The following is a 16,973-nucleotide window of genomic DNA, read 5'->3' as shown; positions in this document are numbered from 1 at the left end:
AAGGGGCGCGGGGCCTGCAGGGCCGGGCGGCGCCCGAGCTCTGCCGAGGAGGGGGCGTTGGGAGGTGGGACATTCCCCCGAGGGAAGGTGATGAGCTCCCCGTCCCTGTGGGTAATCAACAGCGCTCCCGCGGGGCACAGGGCTCCAGGGCTGTGCCGGGCCCCGGAGCTTGCTGGGCCTGGGGTCCCCAGAGGCCACGCCGAGGAGGGGTCAGTGGGGACAGAGGCTTAGCAGGTCCTGCCGCGTGCACCCGCTGAGGCAGCAGCTCTGCGCCGGGTTGGGCGGCGGCTGCGCGGCGGCGGCGGCGCAGGGCGGGGGGCTGCGGGCCGGGGTCCCCGTCGGCCGCCAGCCCGTGGAGGTGACGTCCCTGCAGCCACTGCAGCAGCTCCCCTGGGGACGGAGAGCGGTCAGGGGGCGGCCGGGCGCCGAGGGACCCGCGGACGTGCTCCCCGTGCACACGAACGGGGGGCAGCGAGCCCCTGTGAGCGCCTACTGCATACCACAGTGGGCCGCTCACGCCCACAGATGCGCCCCCCTCGGGGCCCGAGCCCAGCGCAGGGTCGCGGGGGGGACCATGGCGCGGCCACTCGCCTCAGTGTGCGGGCCACTGCAGGGCCCCACGCGCGTAGTCCGCGGCACGCGAGCCTGCCGTGGGGGGCGGCAGGGTGAGGCAAGTGAGGCATCCGCGGGGGCGAGCTCGGGGGCGCGGGCGATGCCCAACGCGCGCCTCCCGGGAGAAGCCCGAGCCCCGGCGCCCCCCTCCCCACGCGCGCCCGTGGGGACCCCGCGCCCCACTCACGGTCGCCGCCCGCCGCCGGCCGCGGGGCCTCGGGGGACCAGCGCGGGCCCCCGCACTCGCGCACGAGCGCGCGCACCAGGCGCAGGCCGCAGAGGCGCTCGGGCGCGTCGGGGGCGGCGCGCGGGGTCCAGCGCCCGCAGCAGCGCGGGGCCGAGCAGCAGCAGCGCCCAGGCCGGCGCGCGGGGGGCCATGGCGGGAGGCGCCGGCGCGGCGGGGACCCCGCTTATGAGGCCCGCGCCCAGCTGGGGGGCCTTGGAGGCGCGGGGCCGGGGGGCAGGGCCGCGCGGGAGAAGGCCAAGGGCAGGCGCGGGCCTTGGGGTGGCCTCGCTCGGGGAGCACTGGGCCGGGAGTCCCTCCTCTTAACCCTTCGAAAGGCGCGCGCGGGGGCCCCTCCCGGTCTCGGGGGGCCCCGGGCCGGCCCAGAGAGGCGCCCCCAGACCCTTGCCGTGGCCACCGTTTTACAGGAGGGGAAACTGAGGCACGGAGAGGACCCCGGGCTGGGGGGCTCGCTGCCCCCACCTCCCCCTTATGCCCCCTTTACCAAAGGGGGAAACTGAGGCTGGGAGGGGGAGGGGAGCAGCCGCCCCCCCACAGAGCAGGAGGGGGGGCCCCCTTCTGCCCCCCCTCCCCGCTCGCTGCCCCCCCGCCGCGGCCGCTTGCCCCTTCCCCCCAGCTCTCACTTCTGGGTCTCGGCAGCGGGCAGCGGCCCTGGGGGGGACTCGGGGGGCCGGGCGAGCCCCGCTGGCGTCGTTCCCCTCCCCACCCCCGACCCCCCCCAGCCTCGCCCCCTGACCCCCCCCCGGAGCACCCTGTTCCCTCCACCCCCCCCACAAGGACTTGCAATCAGCTCCCCCAGACAGGACCAAGGCCGGCAGCTGGGCCGGGGCGGGAGTGGGGGGGGTCTGTCCTTGGGGGCCCCGCCAAGCCCCGCCCCACGTCCCTCAGGGCCCCTCCCCCAGCCGCGCGGGGCCCCCGGGGGTCTCTGCCCGAGCCCCGACTGTCCCCTTCGCCCCAGCTCCAGACACAAGCCATCGTCTCCACCGGACTCCTTTATTCATTCAACAAACGCTCGCCGCGCCGCCGGGCTGGAGGCCCGGGGCTGCCCCCCGGCCTGGGAGGGGACAGAGGACGCGGACCCCAGCCCTGGGTGTCCGGGCCGGGCTGGAGGGGAGGCCAGGGCGGAGGGCACTGCGGCCAGGGCAGGCTGCCAGCGGGTTTTGAAGGATGAGCAGGAGTTTTCCAGGGAGGTGGAGCTGCAGAAGAGCCCTGAGGCTCGGGGGGCTTTTCCAGGAGGGTCCCCACCCCGGGGGCCGGGCTTGCTCTGCACAGCTGGGGGGGGGGGGTGCGCTCGCTCCCCATCAGCAGGGAACAGAGCTGAGGCCCCGGAGGGGGGGACAGCTCGTCCACGCTGCGCAGCCCACACTCGGAGCGCCTTCGCCTCGCCGTGCCCTTCCTCCGTCCCAAACACGAGGGTCTCCCCGAAAGTGGTTCCCCGGACACACAGCTTCTCCCATCAGTCAGGTGGGGGAAGGAGACTTGAGGGACAGCTCTGCACCGCGGGGGGGGCGGGGGCCGGCTGCTCGGCGGGCCGGGGCGTGGGAGGGGCTTGGGACGACCCCCCTGGGGGTCTCCGGGGAGCAGGTGCCCCTCGTGCGGCCTCGAGGCCCAGAGACGGGGGCTTTGTGCCCGAGGTCACACAGCGGGCAGTGGAGGCGAGAGCCGGGGAGACTTGAGGGGACGGGGAGGGGGCGCCCCGGGGGGGGGCACAAGGCCAGGGTCGCCGCGCTAGGCCCTGCTCCCCCACAGCGCGTCCAGCTGGGGGCCCAGGGCGCTGAAGGGCGGCCGGTCCTGCGGGCTCGGGCCCCAGCACAGCGTCATGAGCTCGTGGACCTGCAGAGGGGCGAGATTTAAGCGGGGGCCACGTGGGGACCCCGAATGGTCTTAACGTCACCTTTAATAAGAAGATAGAATAGCACTCGGCGCGGTCGCCCCCGGCCCCCCGCCTCGCCTCCCGGGGCTCCCCGCGGCTCTCCCAGCTCCGCTCCCGCCCCCCGCGCATCCCGGCACCTCGTGGCGGCCTCGGGGCCTTTGCACCTGCCGTGCCCGCGCGCGACACCCACCCGGGCTCGGCCGTGGCCCGCCCTGACCCCATCACCTCCCCATTCGTGTCCCCTGCCCTGACCACCCCCGGAACGTTCCAGAAGCCCCGACAGCGGGAGGACGGGGGTGGGGGGGGTGGGGGAACTGGGCCCCAGCGCCCGGCTTGGAACTTGAGGTCCGGGTGGACGACCGACCGCGTGGCAGGCGCGTCCACGGGGGTCAAGATGGTTAAGCCGTAATGAGCGCCGACTGTATGCCATGCTCGGTGCCCCCCACGACACGCTGCGCGTTTCTCTCCCGTTGGTGAATGGGGAAACTGAGGCTCCGGGGGCGCTCGCGACTGGCTCAGGGTGAGAGGGGGGCAAAGCCGAGGCCAGAACCCCTAACCCAGAGACCCGCCGGGGGCCCCGAGCCTGCAGACGGGGAAACTGAGGCGGGCCTGCGTGCTCACCTCGCGGGGGCAGCCCGGGGGCGCGGGCAGCCTCTTGCCCTCGGCCAGCAGCTCCAGGAGGCGGCAGAGGACGGGGGCTTCTCGCTCCTGCCCCATCATCCGCAGGAACTCCTGGGGGCCGGCGGGGGAGGGGCCACCAGGCGGGGGGTCAGCCGGGGGGGGTCAGCGGGGGGGTCAGCCATGGGGGTGCTCCACCCTGGGGCTAACGACGTGGGGGGCAGGTGGCGGGGCAGGTGGAGGTGGGGGCAGGTGGGGCAGGTGGGGGGCAGGTGGAGGGAGACAGGTGAAGGTAGGAGACTGTTGGGGGGCACGTGGAGAAGACAGGTGGAATAGGGGGCAGGTGGGGCAGGTGGAAGGCAGGTGGAGGGGCAGGTGGAAGAGGAGGCAGATGGGGGCAGGTGGAGGGGGCAGGTGGAGGTGGGGGGCAGGTGAGGTGGCAGGTGGAGAAGGGGGCAGTTGGAGGAGTGGGCAGGTGGGGGGCAGGTGGAGATGGGGGCAGATGGGGGGAGAAGGGGCAGGCAGGTGGAGGTGGTGGGGGTGGGGGACAGGTGGAGGTGGGGGCAGGTGGGGCAAGTGGGGGGCAGGGGGCAAGTGGGGCAGGTGAGGGCATGTGGGGGCAGGTGGACATGGGGGCGGGGGCAGGTGGGGGGGCAGGAGGCAGGTGGGGGCAGGTGGGCAGGTAGAGGTGGGGGCAGGTGGGGCAGGTGGGGATAGGTGGGCAGGTGGGGCAGGTGGGCAGGTGGAGGTGGGGGCAGGTGGGGGCAGGTGGGACAGGTGGGCAGGTGGAGGTGGGGACAGGTGAGAGGTGGGGCAGGTGGAGGTGGGGCAGGTAGGGCAGGTGGAGATGGGGCAGGTGGGGCAGGTGGAGATGGGGCAGGTGGGATAGGTGGGGGCAGGTGGGGTAGGTGGGGATAGGTGGAGGTGGGGGCAGGTGGGGCAGGTGGGCAGGTGGAGGTGGGGCAGGTGGGCAGGTGGAGGTGGGGGCAGGTGGGGCAGGTGGGCAGGTGGAGGTGGGGCAGGTGGAGGTGGGGCAGGTGGGGGTGGGAGCAGGTGGGGGCAGGTGGGGCAGGTGGAGGTGGGGCAGGTGGGCAGGTGGAGGTGGGGGCAGGTGGGGCAGGTGGGCAGGTGGAGGTGGGCAGGTGGGGCAGGTGGGCAGGTGGAGGTGGGGGCAGGTGGGGCAGGTGGGCAGGTGGAGGTGGGGGCAGGTGGGGCAGGTGGAGGTGGGCAGGTGGGGCAGGTGGGCAGGTGGAGGTGGGGGCAGGTGGGGCAGGTGGGCAGGTGGAGGTGGGGGCAGGTGGGGCAGGTGGAGGTGGGCAGGTGGGCAGGTGGAGGTGGGGGCAGGTGGGGCAGGTGGGCAGGGGGGGCAGGCGGGCAGGTGGGGCCGGCGGGCGGGCGGGGGACTCACGGCCGAGGGCCCGCAGCTCTTGTCGCTGTAGGAGAAGAGCTCGTACAGGAGCACCCCGAAGCTCCACACGTCCGACTGGCAGGAGAAGATGTTGTCCGACAGCGACTCGGGCGCGTACCTGGCGGCGCGCGCGAGGTGTCAGGGTGCGAGGGGGACGGGGACGGGCAGGGGGGGCGGCCTAGGGCTGGGGGCTGTCGGCGTAGGCGGGGGGGGGGGGGGGGGGGTGAGGCGGGAGGGTGGTTCCGGGCCGGGGCCCCAGGCCGGGGGCAGAGGGGGGCTGCGCCACCTGCGCCACGCCAGGACCCAGTCGTGAATGGGTGGGGGGCGGCAGCTGGGTCTGCGGGCGGGGCCAGAGCAGGGTGTGGCTAGGTGTGGGCCGCGTGGCGTGGCGGGGCTGTGGGCGTGGTCAGGGGCTGGCTGCGGGCGGGGGTCGGGGCTGTGGGCGTGGTCAGGGGCTGGCTGCTGGGGCAGCGGGGCCTGTGGGCGTGGCCAGGGGTTGGCTGCGGGGCGTGACTGTGGGCGCGGCCTGTGGTTGTCTGAGATGGGGGCTGTGGGCGTGGCCAGGAGCTGGCTGCGAGGCAGTGCTGTGGGCGTGGCCAGGGCCTAACGGTGGGCGTGGCCGGGCTGCGGGCGTGGCTGCGGGCGTGGTCCGGGGCTGGCTGTGGCGTGGCCAGGGGTTGGCGGCTGGGGGCAGCGGGGCTGTGGGCGTGGCCTGTGGTTGTCTGAGACGGGGGCTGTGGGCGTGGCCAGGAGCTGGCTGCGGGGCAGTGCTGTGGGCGTGGCCAGGGCCTAATGGTGGGCGTGACTGGGCTGTGGGCGTGGCAGTGGGCGTGGTCCGGGGCTGGCTGTGGCGGGGCTAGGGGTTGGCTGCGCGGCGTGGCCTGTGGCTGCCTGCCGCCGGGGCGGGGCTGTGGGCGGGGCCAGGGGCCGCCTGCGGGCGGGGCGGGGCTGTGGGCGTGGTCACGGACTGTCTGCGGGGGCTGTGGGCGTGGCCAGGAACCGCCTGCCGGCGGGGGGCTGTGGGCGTGGTCATGGGCTGTGGGCGGGGCCAGGGGCCGCCTGCGGGCGGGGCGGGGCCGTGGGCGTGGTCACGGACTGTCTGCGGGGGCTGTGGGCGTGGCCAGGAACCGCCTGCCGGCGGGGGGCTGTGGGCGTGGTCATGGGCTGTGGGCGGGGCCAGGGGCCGCCTGCGGGCGGGGCGGGGCTGTGGGCGTGGTCACGGGCTGTCTGCGGGGGCTGTGGGCGGGGCCAGGGGCTGCGGGGCCGCGGCGCGGCGGGCGCGGGGGTCCCCACCAGAAGATGGGGCTCTGGCCCGGCTCGCGGACCACGTAGTAGTCCTTGTCGAGCGGCAGCAGCTTGGCGAGCCCGAAGTCGGCGATCTTGACGTGCGCCTCGCTCTCCACCAGGATGTTGCGCGCCGCCAGGTCGCGGTGCACGCAGCGCCGGGAGCCCAGGTACTCCATGCCCTGCGGGGGGCGGCCGTGAGGGGCTGCCCCGGCCCCGGCCCCGGCCGCCCCAAGCCCGCCCGGCCCGCACCTTGCAGATCTGCGCGGCGTAGAGCAGCAGGCGGCGCGCGTCGAGGCGCGCGCGGTGCCGCGGCAGGTAGTCGCGCAGGCAGCCGCCGGGCACGTACTCCATGACCAGGCAGCGGCTCTGGCGGCCTGCGGCGGGGAGGGCGCGGTCACCGCCGGCCGCCCCGGGCCCCCGGCCCCGCGCCCCCATCCGCGGCGGGACGCTCGTGGGTGGGGAAACTGAGGCGCGGCGAGGCCTGTGGGGGGGGGGGCTCCGCCGGCGCTGGGCGCGGCCGGGACTCGAACCCGCGGCCCCGCCAGGCCGAGCGCGGGGCGGCGCTCACCCAGGCCGTAGCTGACGCCGCGGTACTTGACGATGAAGTCGCTGTGCAGCGCGCGCAGGATGTGGATCTCGCGCTCGAAGTCCCGCTGCTGCGCGGGGCCGCTGTGCTGCAGCTGCTTCACGGCCACCAGCGCGCCCGTGTCGTCCCCCAGCGGGTCGTAGCGGCACAGCTCCACGCTGCCGAAGTTGCCCTGGGGACGGGGGGGCTCGCGTGACCCCCCCCGGCCCGGCCCGCCCCGGCCCCCCGCACCCGGCCCCGCGCCCGGCCCCGCGCTCACCTTGCCCAGCTGCGCGATGTACTTGAGGTGTCTCTCCTCGAAGATCGTGGGGTCCTGGCAGGTGGAGAGCTGGGCGCCGCCCCACAGCCCGTCGCGGGGCCCCGGGGCGCCGGGCGAGGGGTCCGAGAGGAGCTCGTAATCTGGGGCGCGCGGGCAGGGGGTGAGCGGGCCGGGCAGCTGCGGGGACTGGCCGTGTGGCCTCGCTCTGTGCCTCGTGACAGAGTCACCGCCAGCCAGGGGGCTCCCGGAGCGGGCGGCGCGGGCGGTGCCCATCCTGGGTGACCCAAGCGGGGCCAGAGCAGCTTCGCCCACTGCCGGGGGCCAACAAGGGCCCCTGCAGCCCTGGGTGGGCCGAGCCCGTTAGCCCGGACGCCCCCGTGGGACGAGAGCGAAACCGCCATCACGTCCAGCCCCGAGCCCAGGGACGTGTTTGTCACGGCAGCTGCCGCGGCGCTCGCTGACTGCTACAAGCTGGAGCTCTCTGGTCCTGTCAGCAGGCGGGATCCCCCCCCCCACTGCACGGCCCCAACGCACCGGAGGTGATGAGGCTGTTGAGGTCCCGGATGACGGCCCTGAAGGAGGGCCGGTGGCGCGGCTCGTAGGCCATGCACTGCTGGATGAGGAGGGCCAGCTCCGCCCACCTGGGCGCCGGCAGCTGCCGCCGCTCCTCGTAAAACTGCAGCTTCTGGGGGCGGGAGGGGGCCGGTCACCCCCGGGGCTGCCTCGGGGGGGACCCTGCAGGCCCGCCTTGCCCCCCCCCCCGGGGAGGGCCTCGCCGCGCTGACCTCGGCGGGGTCCAGGGCGCTGAGGGGCACGGCCGCGCCGCTGAAGATCTCCCAGGTGGTTGCGCCAAAGCCCCACTTGTCGGCCTCCAGGCCCAGCGTCCGCGCCTCCTGCAGGCACTCGGGGGCCACCCAGGGGATCCTGTCGGCGAGCACTGGGGGGGGGGGCGCGGCGGGGTCAGGGCCCCTCGCCGCCGGCCGCGCCCTCCCCGCCCCCCCCGCCGCCCGGCACTCACTCTCCAGGTTCAGCACGGTGGGGCTGACCCCGGGGTCGCTCAGCTTGATGAAGGGGGGGCTCCCGTCGGCCCCCTCGCGGGCCAGGAGCACCTTCCGGGCCGAGACGTTGCCGTGGGGGAGGCCTTTGTCCTCCTGGGGGGGCCGGGCACGGGGCGGCTTACGAAGGAAGCTTCGAGCTGGGGGACTCCTACACATCCCTCAAAGCCCTCCCGCTCCTGCTCAGACCGGGTTCCAGCATCCTGCTCCATGCCCTGCCTTGCCCCCCTAGTCCAGCTCCCACACTGACCCGTGCCCCCATCCCCCAAAGCCAAAGCCCCTCAGCCTGGAGTTCAAAGCCCCCGCTCACTCTTTCCGTGAGTTTCTCTCTTCCACACCCCCCGCCCCGGTCTCCTGTCCCGGTGGGCCCGGGCACATCCCGCCTGCAGGTCTCTGCCCACACTGTGCCTTCAGCTTGACACGCTCTCCCTCCTGTCGCTTCTCGGTGAACTCCTACTCCACCTTCAGGGCCCCAGTGCCTATGTCCCCGCTTCTGGGAAGCCTCCCCTGCTGCCCAGCCTCACCGCCAAGTACTCCGCTAACTTTAGGCTCCACGGGAGGCGAACTGTCCACCTCTGTTCCCTAAAACACCCTCCCTCGCAGACCCTTACCGAACTTCTATTCATACCTCAGGGCCCTCTGCCAGAGGAAGCCCGTCCCTGAGAATGAAGGGGGGCAGAGGGTGCTCACCAGGTAGTTGAGGGCGTAGGCCAGCTGCTTGACCACCTGCAGCTTCCAGCTGGCCAGCACCAGGTGCCCGCGCTTGCGCAGGTACGTGTCCAGCGCCCCCAGGCGCACGAACTCCTGCACCATGATGCCTGGGGGGCGAGGCGGGGCTGCGTGTGGGCAGAGGGCTTGGCCCCGCCCGGCCCTCGGGGCTGCCCCCCCGTCCCCCCTCCCCCCTGCCGCCCCCCCCCCGCCCGACTCTTCACCCGACGCGCTGGAAGGGGCTGAGCTGCCGCCCCCGGCCCTTCGCCCTGACCTCGCCTCTCTGGCCCCCCCAGAAGCCGCGCTGCCCGCCAGCCTGGCTCAGCGGCTCCTCCGCCGCCCGCGCCGCCCTGTGCTGCCCCCGGCCACCCCCACCCGGCCCGTCGCGGTCTACACTGTTGTGTCACGGTCTACACCACCGGCCCGACTCCCAGCACACACTGGGCTCTGCTGAACGGAGCGGGTGAGAGAGCCGAGGTCAGAGAGGGCTGTGGGGTGGGGACACGGGGGACACTGGGGGCCCCGCGGACACGGGAGGACACGGCGCTCACTCTCTTCAGCCACGCTCACGCCGTGGAGCAGCACGAGGTGCTGGCAGGACACCTGGCTCATCAGGCTGGCTGCTTCCAGGAAGGACTGGGGGGGGGGAGAAGACCCGTGGGACCCCGCCCGGGGCCGGGCCAGGAGCCCCACGCCGGCTGCCTTGCCCTGGGGTCCAGCTCCAGGGTAGCTCTGCCCCTCACACCACCCCCCGCTCCCCTCCAGGCCCCTGTCCTCCCCGCTGCCCCGGACACGCTGCCCCCGGGGCCTTTGCACTGGCCGCTCCCCCGCGGCTTCTACAGGCCCCGATTCTTCCTCCGCGGTGCCACGCTCCTGCTGGCCCCCCCAGGACCCCCAGGTGCCCCGCCTCCCAGGTGCCCCCTGAGGCCCCCAGGCACCCCCCAGGTGTCCCCCCAGGGCCCCCAGGCGCCCCCCAAGTGCCCCACCCCCAGGTGCCCCCCGAGGCCCCCCCAGGCGCCCCCGAGTCTCCCCCAGGCATCCCCAGACCCCCAATTGTCCCCCCAAGCCCCCCAGGCGCCCCACCCCCAGGTGCCCCCTGAGGCCCCCCCCAGGCCCCCCAGGTGCCCCGCCTCCCAGGTGCCCCCCGAGGCCCCCAGGCACCCCCCAGGTGTCCCCCCCAGGGCCCCCAGGCGCCCCCAAGTGCCCCCCCAGGTGCCCCCTGAGGCCCCCCCAGGCGCCCCTGAGGCTCCCCCAGGCCCCCAATTGTCCCCCCAGGCCCCCCAGGCGCCCCACCCCCAGGTGCCCCCCAGGCCCCCCGGGCCCCCCTCACCTCCATGAAGTCCTTGTGCTTTGCCGCCATCACCTTGATTAGCACCTCCGTCTCGCGCGCCGCCCCGTCCACCAGCTCGCGCCGGCAGCCCCGGTAGATCTTGGTGAAGGACCCGTGGCCCATGTTCTCGTGCTGGGGGGGGGGCGGGGCCGTGAGGCGCGCGGGCCGGGCCGTTTCGCGGGGGGCTGCGCCCGGGGAGCCCAGGGGCCCTGACCGCCCGGGGCCGCCTACCCGCTGCAGGCTGCCCGCCGGGATCTTGTGGAAGGTCATCTGGCTCAGCTGGCAGCGGGCGTGCGCGGGGGCGGGGGCCGGGCCGCAGCCCCCCCGGATCACGACCAGGTTGGATTTCTCTGTGGGGAGGGGGAGAAGGTCGGAGGTGAACACGCCCCGGGGTCCCGGGCCCCCCCGGATCTGTTTGGGGTGTGCCGCCCGGAGGCTGAGCCCGAGGCGAGGACTTGAGGGTACCTGGGTTATCTGGGAGGGACCCCAGGAAGCCCTGATGGGGGGCAGGATGTGAGACGGGGTAGGGGGGAGTCCTACAGCAGATGACACTGGGGGACAAGAGGAGCTGGGCCCCCTGGAGACCCCTCCGAGGGAGAGACACTGCTAGCGACCTCAGCAGCACCTGGATCAAGCCGTGCCTGAAGGCCGCCGCCCAATCGCTTTTGTCTTCCTAACTCCCCTGGGTCTGCGTGGCAGCTGGGAGGACACAGTCAGGGGGAGACTGGCTCGGGGAGAGGGCGGGCTCACCTCTGGGCCGGGGCGGGCAGCAGGAGGTGAGGTTCAGGGCCACCCCGTCCACGTGAAGTCCGCCATCCCAGCAGGCCGCCAGGAGCTCGTGGAGGCTGCCGTGGGGCCGCGCCAGGCCGGCCAGGGAGAAGCTTCCCGAGGGGTCACGCCGGATGAGGCAGCCTTTAAAATCGGGGCCGAGCGGGCTCTGCGGAAGGGGCGGCCGTGAGCGCTCCCGTGCCCCTCCCGGAGCCCCCGAGCTCCTTCGCCTCGGCGCGTGCTGTTCCTTCCACCAGGCGCCGGTCCCTCCCCTTCCCCCCCACCCCCCAGGCGCACGCCGTCCCATCTTTCAGGCCTCGGCGCGAATGCCGCCTCCTCCAGGAAGCCGAGGCGGCCTCACCTGGACGCAGACGGTGAGCAGGAAGCTGTCAAAGTCCTGGGGGCTGCGGCGGAGGACGTAGGAGCCGGGCACGGAGCCCCCGGCCTTGAGCTTGTCCACGGCGAAGTCGAGGCTGTGGGGGGGAGCGGGTGGGATCGGGAAGAGGGTCCAGGATGGACAGACGGACGGGCCAGAGCTGGAGCAGGACCATGGGCGAGCGGCCCGCGCCTGTCCTCCCTCGTGCGCCCTGAGCGGCCTGGGGTCGCTGCTGTCCCCGGCGAGGGGACACCCCGCTGCGCGGCGGCCCGGCTTGAGGCTGGACTTTGGTCCCGGGCTGCTCGGGCTGGCCTGGGCCCGGGGCGCGGCGGGGCGGCCCTTACGTGATGGGGCCGTGGCACTGCTCGGCCACCTCCTCCAGCAGCCGCGGCGGCGCCACCTCCTTGCAGAAGAAGTGCCGCGGGTCGGTGGTCAGCCGGAAGTAGCCGTCCACGAGCGCCACGAAGGAGAGCGCGGCGGGCAGCCCCGGGAACTCGGCCTCCTGCGCAGGAGCCCGTCAGCGCCTGCTCCAGCCCGCGCCACCCCGCCCGTCCCCACCCCGCGCCCGCCCCGCGCCCACCAGCATCTGGTTGTCCACTCTGGTGATGGCGACCAGGCGGTGCTCCCCTGCCGGGCCCGCGCGCGGCGCCTGCTTGACGCTGATGTCCACGATTTCGGGAAAGTCGCAGAAGGGCTGGAAGATCTGGGGGACGGGGCTCCGGTGGGCACCACGCCCCGAGGAGCCCCAGGAACCCCGCCCCCAGGAGCCATGCCCCCTCCCAGCCTGCCCCTGCCCTGCCCCTTCTTCCCCGTGCCCCGCCCCTCTGAGCCCCGCCCCTGCCCCAAACCCGCCCTCTGAGTCCCCCAAGTCCTGCCCCCTCTGCCCCAGCCCTGTCCACTCTGCCCTGCACGCCCCCTGAGACCTGCCCTCTCCAAGCTCCCAGCGCCCCATCCCTCTTTCCGAACCCCACCCCTGCCCCATGGCCCGCCCATCTGAGCCCCCATAGTCTCGTCCCCCATCCGAGCTCCGCCCCTGCGCTGCCCCAAGGTCTGCCCCTCTGAGACCCGCCCCCTCCGAGACCCGCCCCCGCGCTTCCCCGCGCCCTACTCCCTCTGTCTATGCCGCGCCTCTCCACCTCTGCCCGAGACCCGCCCCCTTTGTCCAAGCCCCGCCTCTCTGAGCCCCGCCCCTCCGAGCCCCACCCCCGCGCTGCCCCACCCCCGCCCCTCTGAGCCCCGCCCCTGCAGTGCCCCCCTCCCTTTGTCCGAGCCCCGCCCCATCTGTCGGAACCCCCGCGCCCGGCCCCTCGGAGCCCTCCCCACTCTATCCGAGTCCTGCCCCTGTGCTGCCCCAAGACACCGGCCCCGCTGTGCCCCTTGCCCCGCCCCCTCTGTCTGAGCCCCGCCCCTCCGAGCCCCGCCCCTGTGATGCCCCTCCCTGTGTCCGAGCCACGCCCCTTCTGTGTGAGCCACGCCTCTGTGATGACCCTCCCCTCCCTTTGTCCGAGCCCCGCCCCTCCGAGCCCCGCCTCCTGTCTGGGCCCCACCCGCGTCCCACCACTCCCAGCCCCACCCCTGCACTGCCCCGAGCCCCCGCCCCACTGAGCCCCTGCAATGCCCCGCCCCTCTTTTGAGCCGAGCCCCGCCCCTCTGTGTGAGCCCCGCCCCTTCCTTTGTCTGAGCCCCACCTCCTGTCTGAGCCCCACCCCTCCGAGCCCCGCCTCCTGTCTGAGCCCCACACCTCCGAGCCCCGCCTCCTGTCTGAGCCCCGCCCAGCGCTGCCCCGCCCCTCGGCCCGAGCCCCGCCCCTCTATCCTAGCCCCGCCCCCTCGGCCCGCACCCCGCCCCCTCCTTCCTAGCCCCACACCCTCGGCCCGTGCCCCACCCCCTCTTTCCTAGCCCCGCCCTGCCTCCTGTCTGAGCCCCACCCTCCGAGCCCCGCCCCCTGTCTAGCCCCGCCCCCTGTCTGAGCCCCGCCCCCTCGGCCCCGCCCCGCCCCCTCCTTCCTAGCCCCGCCCCCTCCTTCCTAGCCCCGCCCCTCGGCCCGCGCCCCGCCCCCTCCTTCCTAGCCCCGCACCGCACCTCGTGGCCGTCCGGGCTCCAGGCGACGCCGCAGGCCCCGTCCACGCGCAGCAGCCCCGGCGCGTCCTGGCCGCCCGAGGCGCGGGGGAAGCGCACGCGGAAGGTCTCGGCGGCGCCGGCCGGGGCCAGGCGCTCCAGGTCCAGGATGTACTTGGCCATGAGCGCGTGCCGGTCGGCCTGGCAGGCGGCCACGCGGCGCAGCGCGCGGGTCACCGTCCTGCGGACGCGCCGGCGCGTCACGAAGCTCAGGCCCTGGAGGAGCTGGCGCAGGCCCGGCGGCAGGCAGGCCTTGTAGCTGCGGGGGCGGGGGTGCTCAGCGCGGGGCGGCCGCGGGCGCGGGGGGCCGCGCCCGGGCGCCCCCCGCCTCACCTGACCGTCCTCAGCAGCTCCTCGGGCGGCAGCGCGCGCTCGCGGGCCATGCGCGTCAGGTCCAGCACGGCCAGGCTGAGGCACTCGCCCTGCGCCTGCAGGCCCAGGTCCACGGGCAGGCGGCCGCCCACCAGGTCCCCGCGGTGCTGCGGGCACAGCGTCAGCCGGCCGCCCCCCACCCCGGGGCTGCCCCCCAGCCCCCAGCCGCCCCCCCGGCCCCGGCGGGCCCCGTGCAGCCCCCACCTGGGCGAACAGGTGCTCCAGGACCGGCAGGTCAACCACGGCGCTGGCCAAGTCCTTGCAGAGCCCGAAGCGGTGGCACTTCTCCAGCCCAAACCAGTCGGGGAAGTAGAAGCTGCGGGCAGGGTGGGGGCGTCCTGGGGTGGGGGTGCGGGCGCCCGGGGCCCCGGGGAGGGGGGCGGCGGCGTCTGCCTGTTGAGCCCGGGCTGTGCCGCCGCGTGCTGTGTGGCCTCAGGGAGGTGACCCGCCCTCTCTGGTCCTGCCTCCTGTGAAGTGGGCAGGGGCTTGGGGCAGCGGGGGACAAAGCGGTGGCACGGCTGGTGTCCGAGCCCCCCTGGTTTCCTCCCTTGAACCCCCGCCTGTGTGGGGGGGATGGGGCGTGTCCTACCGGAGCCTGTAAACCAGGATGGGGTTGTCCGGGTCCTCCGTGGAGAACACGTGGCTCGGGGGGTACCAGCGGGACAGGTCCTCCGTGGCCAGGGCGAAGAGCGGGTGGTACACGGGCAGGATGCCTGCCGGGCAGACCCGTCAGCCCCCGGGCCCCTGCCCGCCCCCAGCTCGGACGCCGGCTCCCACCCCTGCTCACGCGCCCTCCAGGGCTCCCCACTGCCCTCAGGAGAGAAGCCCCACACTCATGCCGCCGCGCCCCCCGAAAGCCAGCCTGCCCCCCTCTCGTGCGGCCACACCTGGGAGCCTCTGCCCGTGCCCTTCCCTCGGCTGCAGACAACCACTCTGTTACCGCACTCCTACTCATCCCGCAAAGCCCGAGCGCCAGTGCTGCCTCCTGCCCCACCCGGGCCGGCTCTCTGGGGCCCACTCACCGCTGGCCTTGGCGGCCTGCACGCACAGCTCCTCAGCCGAGTGGTCCCCGAAGAAGAAGGAGAGGCGCTGGGGGGGGCCAGGCCCCCGCGGGGGCAGCAGCACGTGCAGGGCTCCCGCCTCGGATGAGAGGCTGCAGGAGCGCTGGGGCAGCAGGGGCGTCTCCTCGCTCGGGGGCGCCATGGGGCTGCCTGGGGCGCAGGGAGGGGCAGCGCCTCAGGCCCGGCCAGGGGCACCCCGACGTCGTGAGCGGAGGGGGCCGGGGTCCCGCGTGGGGGCTGGCGAGGGAGGCGGGGCGCGGGGGACGCGGACCCCCGGGCAGGGCCGTGCCGGGGCCTGGATGCGGCGGAGGCACCAGCCCCCCCTGAGCTGCCCAGGGCAGACATCACCAATCGCTCCCCTCTCCCAGCATGTGCCCCGGGCAGGCATGCGCAGCCGCTCCCAGATGGCCCAGTGGGGGCAGCTGGGGACCCCCTGCCCTGTCTCCCTGTCACGCTGTGGCCTCCACGTCCCCCCAGCCTCTTCCTCGTGCACCCTGGACCCCCGGGGGGGGGTCCCTGCTGGGTGGACACTTCTCCAGCCCAAAACTCCCCCAGCGCCCTCTCCGGGGGTCTCAGGGCTCAGCGCCGGGCACGGGGGGTGTCGGAGCTTCGAGCCCCGTCAGGAGGAGAAGCAGGGAGACGACGAGGGCCCCCCAAATTCACCTCCGCAGAGCGTCAAAGAGGGTGGGGAGAAGGCTGCACCTGAGATGCCCCGAATCTGAGCTCGGAGCCCCCCACCCCAGCGGGCAGGCCCTGCTGCCGAGGGCCGAGCTTGGGGCGCCCCGTGATCCATCACATCGTGAGCGGACCCGCGGCCAGGGGCCCCCTGAGGTGCCGGGCACGCCGGGAGCTGGGGGGCTGCGCGCCTCCGGGGGTCCCAGCCGAGACCCTGCCTGGGGCGGGGACCGGGCCTGGCTCCGGGGCCCCCCGCGCTGCCCCCTCAGCGCCGCTCCCCCCATCTGGGGACCCCCCACCCTTACCCGTCAGGCGCCGGGGCCCCCCCCTGCACTGCCCCTCGGCTCGGGGACCCCCCACCCTTACCCATCGGGCTCCGGGCCCCCCCATGCTGTGCCCCCCGCCCGGGGACCCCCCGCCCTTACCTGTCGGGCTCTGGGCTCTCCGCTCTGTCCCCCCACCTGCCCGGGGACCCCCCACCCTTACCCATCAGTCTCCAGGACCCCCGTGCTGCCCTCTCTGCCTGGGGACCCCCCACCCTTACCCTTCGGGCTCTGGGGCCCCCCCCGCACTGCTCCCTCGGCCCGGGGACCCCCCTCGCTTACCCGTCGGGCTCTGGGGCCCCTGCGCTGCCCCCTCAGCCCTGCCCCACCCGGCTTGGGGACCCCCCACCCTTACCCATCAGTCTCCAGGACCCCCGTGCTGCCCTCTCTGCCTGGGGACCCCCCACCCTTACCCGTCGGGCTCTGGGGCCCCCCCCCGCGCTGCCCCCTCGGCCCGGGAACCCCCCACCCTTACCCTTCGGGCTCTGGGCCCCCCCCCCCGCGCTGCCCCCTCGGCCGGGAACCCCCCACTCTTACCCGTCGGGCTCCGGGGCCCCCCCTGCACTGCCCCTCGGCTCGGGGACCCCCCACCCTTACCCATCGGGCTCCGGGCCCCCCCATGCTGTGCCCCCCGCCCGGGGACCCCCCGCCCTTACCCATCGGGCTCCAGGTTCCCTGTGCTGCCCTCTCTGCCTGGGGACCCCCCACCCTTACCCGTCGGGCTCCGGGTCCCCTGTGCTGCCCCCTCAGCCCCCCCCCGCCCGGGGACCCCCACCCTCACCGGTCGGCAGGTCTGGCCTCCGGCGGGCAGCGCGGGCGGGCAGGAAAGCCCCCCTCCGCTTCCTGTGTCTTGCGCTTCCTGAAGCGCCACCACTGCCACTCGTCACTTACAGAAAGCGCTGTGGGGGCGGCGGGGGCGGGGCAGGCAGGGCCCCGGGGGAGGGGCGCAGAAGCTTCCGGAAGCCCTGCTTGGCGGGCTGCCCGAGGGCCCCCAGCCTCAGGGGCGCGGGGACGGCACAGGAGGGGGCCCGGTCGGCGTGGGGGGGGAGGGCTCTGGGAGCCCTGCTGGCCAAGGGGCCCTGGCAGCACCCGAGCCCTCGCGCATCAGTTTACCCACCCGGGGCACGCGAGGGCCGGGCCCTCTAAGAGCGGGGGTGGGCTTTCCCCAGCCGGGGTCAGGCGCCCCGTGGGGTACTTCTCCAGGGGGCTCTGGGGGTCCCCCCGTGCGTGCCGGGCAGTGCCCGCCAGGGGCGCCCAGTGCGGGGGTCCCCGAGCCACGCGGGGGCTTGGCGGGTCCCGC

General features: G+C 75.0%; 2 protein-coding genes across 5 annotated transcripts; both read right to left on the bottom strand.

Moving 5' to 3' along the window:
* Positions 1-210: 210 nt before the first annotated feature.
* On the bottom strand, positions 211-990 carry INSL3 (insulin like 3). The gene is given in 4 exon segments (XM_058292820.1): positions 211-279; positions 281-390; positions 800-917; positions 919-990. Coding segments are annotated over 4 exon segments (369 nt in total).
* Positions 991-1,835: 845 nt separating this feature from the next.
* On the bottom strand, positions 1,836-16,672 carry JAK3 (Janus kinase 3). Of its 4 annotated transcripts, none has more exons than XM_058292823.2 (24): positions 16,455-16,672; positions 14,637-14,825; positions 14,204-14,327; positions 13,819-13,930; positions 13,576-13,721; positions 13,207-13,501; positions 11,705-11,827; positions 11,469-11,626; positions 11,110-11,221; positions 10,731-10,917; positions 10,212-10,330; positions 9,981-10,112; positions 9,202-9,286; positions 8,633-8,760; positions 7,906-8,038; positions 7,673-7,824; positions 7,422-7,572; positions 6,888-7,027; positions 6,611-6,800; positions 6,292-6,416; positions 6,049-6,221; positions 4,756-4,873; positions 3,351-3,461; positions 1,836-2,689 (listed from the first exon to the last, which is right to left on the bottom strand). In XM_058292823.2, exons 2-24 carry the CDS (start codon positions 14,815-14,817, stop codon positions 2,585-2,587), a joined length of 3,300 nt encoding a protein of 1,099 aa, XP_058148806.1. In that variant the 5' UTR covers positions 14,818-14,825; positions 16,455-16,672; the 3' UTR covers positions 1,836-2,584. The 4 variants fall into 4 exon arrangements, with proteins under 4 accessions (XP_058148806.1, XP_058148804.1, XP_071069750.1 ...); XM_058292821.2 differs by having other exon boundaries at positions 7,906-8,062; positions 16,455-16,571; XM_071213649.1 differs by having other exon boundaries at positions 13,576-13,670; positions 16,455-16,571.
* Positions 16,673-16,973: the final 301 nt, after the last annotated feature.

The sequence above is a fragment of the Dasypus novemcinctus genome, unplaced genomic scaffold (assembly GCF_030445035.2).
Source record: "Dasypus novemcinctus isolate mDasNov1 unplaced genomic scaffold, mDasNov1.1.hap2 scaffold_302, whole genome shotgun sequence".
Classification (NCBI taxonomy): domain Eukaryota; kingdom Metazoa; phylum Chordata; class Mammalia; order Cingulata; family Dasypodidae; genus Dasypus; species Dasypus novemcinctus.
The sequence above is the reverse complement of the archived record's forward strand: the minus strand, read 5'-3'. Positions and strand labels throughout refer to the sequence as shown.

What these genes read in the sequence shown, in the direction of transcription:
- JAK3 (XM_058292821.2), bottom strand. Translation starts at nt 14,817, where the DNA reads ATGGCGCCCCCGAGCGAGGAGACGCCCCTGCTGCCCCAGCGCTCCTGC. An exon ending in ATCCTGGTTTACAGGCTCCG is followed by an intron (nt 13,931 to 14,203) that starts GTAGGACACGCC and finishes CCCTGCCCGCAG; the next exon opens with CTTCTACTTCCCCGACTGGT. An exon ending in CGTGAGCGTGGCTGAAGAGA is followed by an intron (nt 8,761 to 9,201) that starts GTGAGCGCCGTG and finishes CTCGCCCCCCAG; the next exon opens with GCATCATGGTGCAGGAGTTC.